At 52.4% G+C, this 5,115-nt stretch overlaps 1 protein-coding gene across 2 annotated transcripts; it reads right to left on the bottom strand.

The window, feature by feature from the left end:
• Window positions 1–532: 532 nt before the first annotated feature.
• LOC103725108 (left-right determination factor 2-like) lies at window positions 533–4,827 on the bottom strand. Of its 2 annotated transcripts, XM_008822381.1 has the most exons (5): window positions 4,578–4,827; window positions 3,765–3,807; window positions 3,561–3,662; window positions 3,151–3,396; window positions 533–896 (listed from the first exon to the last, which is right to left on the bottom strand). In XM_008822381.1, exons 1-5 carry the CDS (start codon window positions 4,825–4,827, stop codon window positions 533–535), a joined length of 1,005 nt encoding a protein of 334 aa, XP_008820603.1. The 2 variants fall into 2 exon arrangements, with proteins under 2 accessions (XP_008820603.1, XP_008820602.1); XM_008822380.1 differs by having other exon boundaries at window positions 3,561–3,807.
• Between the last annotated feature and the right edge of the window lie 288 nt (window positions 4,828–5,115).

Genomic DNA, 5,115 nt, shown 5'->3' with positions numbered 1-5,115 from the left:
TACGTATATGATTCCCTGGCCACTGCCCCAGCCTGTAGGCCCTTTTCCTCCCTCTTCTTAGAGCCCTCTTAGGAACAGGGTCCTCAGTGTGTTTTTAAGTCTAGAATGGGTCAGTACTTTGGACAATGGGGGCTCTTTTCCAGATGTCCTTTCTGTCTAGGGGAAACTGAGAGTTTTCTGTTTAGCTTTGTTTTAAATTCATCATGTAATAGAGTTGGTTTGCTGTTTCCCCTGTTATAAGGTTTTGTTGCATGATTAGCTGAGAATTTGCCAGAAAGCAGACTCTCAGCTGGCAAGATGTCCACTGGTCAGCCATGTCCTCTGCCAGGGCTTCCTAGTGGCACGGCATTATTTAGTCATGTAAGTGCTTAGGCAGGGTGATGGACAAGGACAAAAGGAAATGGAAGGACATGGGGCAAAGGTAACGTGGGCACTATGTTAGGACAAGGGTGACTTGCTAAGTGTAAACAGATCTACATGAGACCTACTGCTCTGCACTGTCTGGCCAGAGGCCTCAGTGGCTACATGGGACCTACGGCTCTAGTCTCCTTGGCACAAGCGCCCCATCCGAAGCACAGCTGCACTTTTGCACCCTCATGTTGGGCAGGCTGATGACCTGTGGTCTGGTTCTGCCACCCTCCTTCATGCTGATGATCATGGGCAGTGAGGCCGTCTCGGAAGCAATGCACTGCCGTGGCCCCAGAAACGGCCACTTGATGCTCAGGGACTCTGGTGGCTGCAGGCAGCTGCCCACACATTCATAGGCCAGGAACCCTGGAGGCTCCAGAACCCAGTTCTCAGCCCATTTCATCCCCTGCAGATCCAAGTACAGCTCCTGGCGGCAGCAGCGGCTGCCTTCTGTTACTGGTGCCTCAGGATCACAATTGCCTTGAGCTCTGTGGGGACAAGGAGAGGTCGGAGGTCAGCTGGGAAGGTAAGTGTAGAGGTCAGGAGAATCTGGGAAGGAAACTTAAGATTCATTTCTCAAGGTGTTCAAAGAGGACACATGAAGGATAAAGAAAAATTGAAGGAGTCTAGAACATAGTCAGTTACTGCTTGCTAAGAGTCTTTTAATGAGCTAGACACTGGACGGAGTATTAACTCGAGTGATCTCTGAATTTCATCCTCAGAGGACCCTAAGGAAGGCTCCAACCTGAGCCTTATTATACCCAAGGACACTGAGACCCAAAGGTGTTCAGTGACATGACAGAGGACCTGACATGAGTAAAAAGCAGAGCTTTATAGAGCCTAAGCTCACAACAAAGGCCTGATCTTAACCACTACCCAGCTGTCCTCAGTGTCCAGTATCCCTGGGAGATGAACTCCAGAAACTCCCGAGATACCAAAATGAAATAGCCTTTGCATATAACCTATGTACATCATCCAATATACTCTAAATCATCCAATTACTTATACTACCCAATAAAGTGCACATTCTGTGTGAATAGTTATATTGATCAGAGAGATTTTTAAAAGTACACAATCCTGGCCATGGTGATACATGCCTGTAATTACAGCACTTGGGAGGTGGAGGAAGAAAGATCAAGAGTTCAGGGTCATCCTTAGCTAAATAGTAAGTTCAAGGCCAGACTGAGCTACATGAGACACTTGCTTCAATAAACAAAGGCTAGGGAGATGGTTCGGTGGGTAAAGTGCTTGCTACACAAGTGTGAGAACCTGAGTTCGAATCTCTAGAACCCACATAAAACTGGGCATGGAAATGTGCTTCTGTAATCCCTGTGCTCCTAAAGCAAAATGGAAGGTAGACAGGGTGTGGTGGAGCATACACCTTTAATCCCAGCACAGAGGCAGAGGCAAGCAGATCTCTGTGAGTTCCAGGCTGGTCCGGTCTACATGGGTAGCTCCAGGCCAGCTAGCCTTGCCATTGCAATGTTGAACAACAAAAGAGGCCTTTTCTCAAACAAGGTGGAAGGTGAAGACTGACACTTGAGGTTAACCCCTGATCTCTACATGCCTGCCATGGCACAAGCCTGTCCACAAATAAGGAAACATGAACACACGCGCGCGCAAACGCGCACGCACGCGCGCACGCGCGCACACACACACACACACACACACACACACACACACCAGGTATATGCTTATCAGGAGGAATGGGAGGGGGAGTTGGGAGTGGTATGATTAATACACATTGTATACACATGTTTGAAATTGTCAAAGATAAATAAAAATAGTCTTTTTTTTTCTTTTTGAGACAGGGTCTTCCTGTAGTCCCCCATCTGGTCTGGAACTTGCTATATAGACCAGGCTGGCCTCAAACTCCCAGAGATCTGCCTGCCTCTGCCTCCCAAGTGCACCAAGGCGTGTGCCACCACATCTGGCTCAATAAAAATGGTCTTAATTTGGGGCTGGAGAGACAGCTCAGCAGTTAAGAGCACTGACTGCTCTTGCAGAGGACCCGGGTTCGATTCCCAGGACCCATATGGCGGCTGTGAACCATCCTTAACTCCAGTTCCAGGGGACTCCAAAGCCCACTTCCCACCTCCGAGGCATTGTACAACACGGGTGCATTCACATACATGCAGGCAATACACTCATACACATAAAATAAAAATAATAAATAAAATATTTTTAAATGGTCTTAATTTTTAAAATTATAAGACATGGCTCAGTGGGCAAAGTGTTTGCCATGGAAGCCTGGTGACCTAAGTTGGATCCCTGGAACCCACGCAAAGATGAAAGGAGAGACGCAATTCAACAAAGTCCTCTGATCTTCACACAGTGATGCGCACATACATCCCTCACACACACAATAACAGGTAAAAAATGTTCAGCATGTGCTTAATAAGATGAATTTTTAATATTTTTGATCTGTGGCTATTGAATCCAGCTTAGGGACCCATGGACACACATGATTATGCGTTCCTCAGCTCCTCCAATAACCCTAACAGTCCTTGAAAAAAAAGAACCTGACTGTAACAGCTAGAGCTAATATTTGCCAAAGACTTATTCTTAAAGGAAATATTGGAAATAGAGTCTTATAATAATGTATGTGATTCAATATTTGAATCTCTGTTATGGGTAGGAATGAGTCATCTGGAGCAGCCTGCACAGGCCACCCCTAAACCGGTCCAGGAGACGGTGGGAAGACACCACTCAGTGTACCCAGTCCCCCAGCCCCCTGCCTACCCGTAGTCCTTGAGGTCCAGCGTGTGCAGCTCCAGCTGTGGCTCGCCAGGACCCTCGCCGCGCCAAGTCCCCTGCGCCGCGAAGCGGACCAGCTTGTGCGCACTGGTGGCCCCGGGGCCCAGGTGCTCCCTCTGCACCGACACCTGCAGCAGCAGCGGCTGCCGCGGCCGGTTCAGCTGCTGCCAGAAGTTCACCGCCTCCGTCACGTCGAAGGCCTTCCAGCCGCTCTCGTGGATGGACACCAGCCTGAGACACAGCCGCGGGTCAGACCAGGGCGCTGGCGCGGTTGTCAGGGAAGCCCTGGGTGGAAGAGACTGTCCCGCCCTGTCCACGTCCCCATCCTCTCCTGCTCCCCTCCCGCAGCAGCCCAACAAGCCATCCTCCGACACACATCTCGCCGCAGCCCCCACCTGGAGTCGATGAGGGAGGTGCGGTTGGAGCCGTCCTCGCGGACGCGCAGCCACTCAATGGTGACCCGGGCGCGGGCGCTGTGCGGGGCCAGCCTGTCGTGCCTCCGGAGCGCGGTCCTGGGAACCGGCTCCTGGAAGAGCCGCAGCACCGCCTGCACCAGCTCGCTGTTGGGCTGCAGCCGCTGCTCCATGGTGAACATCAACAGGTGCGTGGAGGTGTCAGACACCAGGAACCTGCCGGCCACATCTGGGGATATGGACAGAGTCAGCCGGGCCTCTCAAGGCATCAGGAGACCTCTAGGGTGACAGGGTCACTGTGCAGGCAGCCAGGCCAGGACAGAGCATCCCCAGTTCTGTGCCTGTGTTGCAAAGCCAAGTACTTAAAAAAAAAAAATCGCCCAGGAACTTGTCCATCCGTGTGTGTGTGTGTGTGTGTGTGTGTGTGTGTGTGTGTGTCCACCCCCAACACAAGGAAGAGCTCTGTGACCCAGAACTACTAGACTTGTAGCGTTGTAGAGTTGTTCCTTACTGGGTGCCTGGCCTTAGGCCTGCCCGTGTGCCTGAGAACTGATAGCTGCCCTCCAGGAGAGGCTACCATCCAGGCTCCTGCCTGCATCTCTACAAATGGACACCTCCACTCTCAGGAGTCTGGATTTTCTGCTACTCAAAGCAGCAGTGTCACCAAGTCACTTACTTCAGTGTACATAACACAAGGCAAAGTTGGCCATTGTGTCAGATGGTCCTAGATCACCAGAAGTCCCAAACCCTGTAGTTCTACTTTTCTCTGCTCCCTTCCTTTTCTCTAGGTCTGAGTTTTGCTAGCTAGTCTAGCCTGGTCTACCTCCTCCTGGCCCTGCCAGTCTTCAGTGCATGGCCTAGGTCCAGCCACCCTCCCAAGCCATGCAAACTCCTCACTGCTCCTCAAACTGTAGCCCCTATACACAGGAAGCAGGGGCCCAGAGTGAGCACCTTCAGACTGCACTTCCCAGAGACTAGGGGCAGCAGGGGAGGGCTCACCTCGAAAATTCTGGCTGAACCTCTTCCCTCGGGAGCGGTCAGCCTGGCTGCGCTGCAGCAGGGCCACATACTGGGCCCTCACATGGGCAGGGATGGTCAACCCGACCACGTCAGCCCTGTCCAGGATGGGTGCCTGGCTGAGCTGCAGCTGCTGCAGTAGGGTATCTAAGACCTGCTCCTCGGTCAGGGCTAATGCAGGCCAGGCCAGTGGTAGCACCCACAGTACGCAGCAGAGCCACAGGGACCACATGGTACGGTCCAAGAGGAGGAGGCTCTTCGGATGCCAGTGTTCCCGAGGTGCCTTGAGAGGGTCTTGGGCCTGGATGGCTCTGCTGAGGGCTGGGACTGGCCTTTATAGCTGGCCCTTGGATGGGGGGCAGGGAGGAAGGATGAGAGAAGTCACACCCCTGGGACCTCCTGGGAGCTCAGCACCAGACAAGCCCCTGAGTGCTGAGGAGGGGCTGTCTACAAAGGGCACAAAGAGCTGTCTGGAAGCCACAACAGGCTTGCACTCAGAGTACCACAGGATGAGCCCCTT

This window comes from Nannospalax galili, unplaced genomic scaffold, assembly GCF_000622305.1.
Source record: "Nannospalax galili isolate Female #2095 unplaced genomic scaffold, S.galili_v1.0 scaffold1508, whole genome shotgun sequence".
Taxonomy (NCBI): Eukaryota; Metazoa; Chordata; class Mammalia; order Rodentia; family Spalacidae; genus Nannospalax; species Nannospalax galili.
Note: the sequence above shows the minus strand (reverse complement) of the source record. Positions and strands in the feature narration are given on the sequence as shown.

Excerpts from the sequence above, each read along its gene's own strand:
- LOC103725108 (XM_008822380.1), bottom strand. The coding sequence starts at position 4,827 with ATGTGGTCCCTGTGGCTCTGCTGCGTACTGTGGGTGCTACCACTGGCC. Across the intron at positions 3,808-4,577 it reads GTTCAGCCAGAATTTTCGAG|ATGTGGCCGGCAGGTTCCTG; the intron begins GTGAGCCCTCCC and ends CCATATCCCCAG. Across the intron at positions 897-3,150 it reads CTGGACCTCAAGGACTACGG|AGCTCAAGGCAATTGTGATC; the intron begins GTAGGCAGGGGG and ends TTGTCCCCACAG.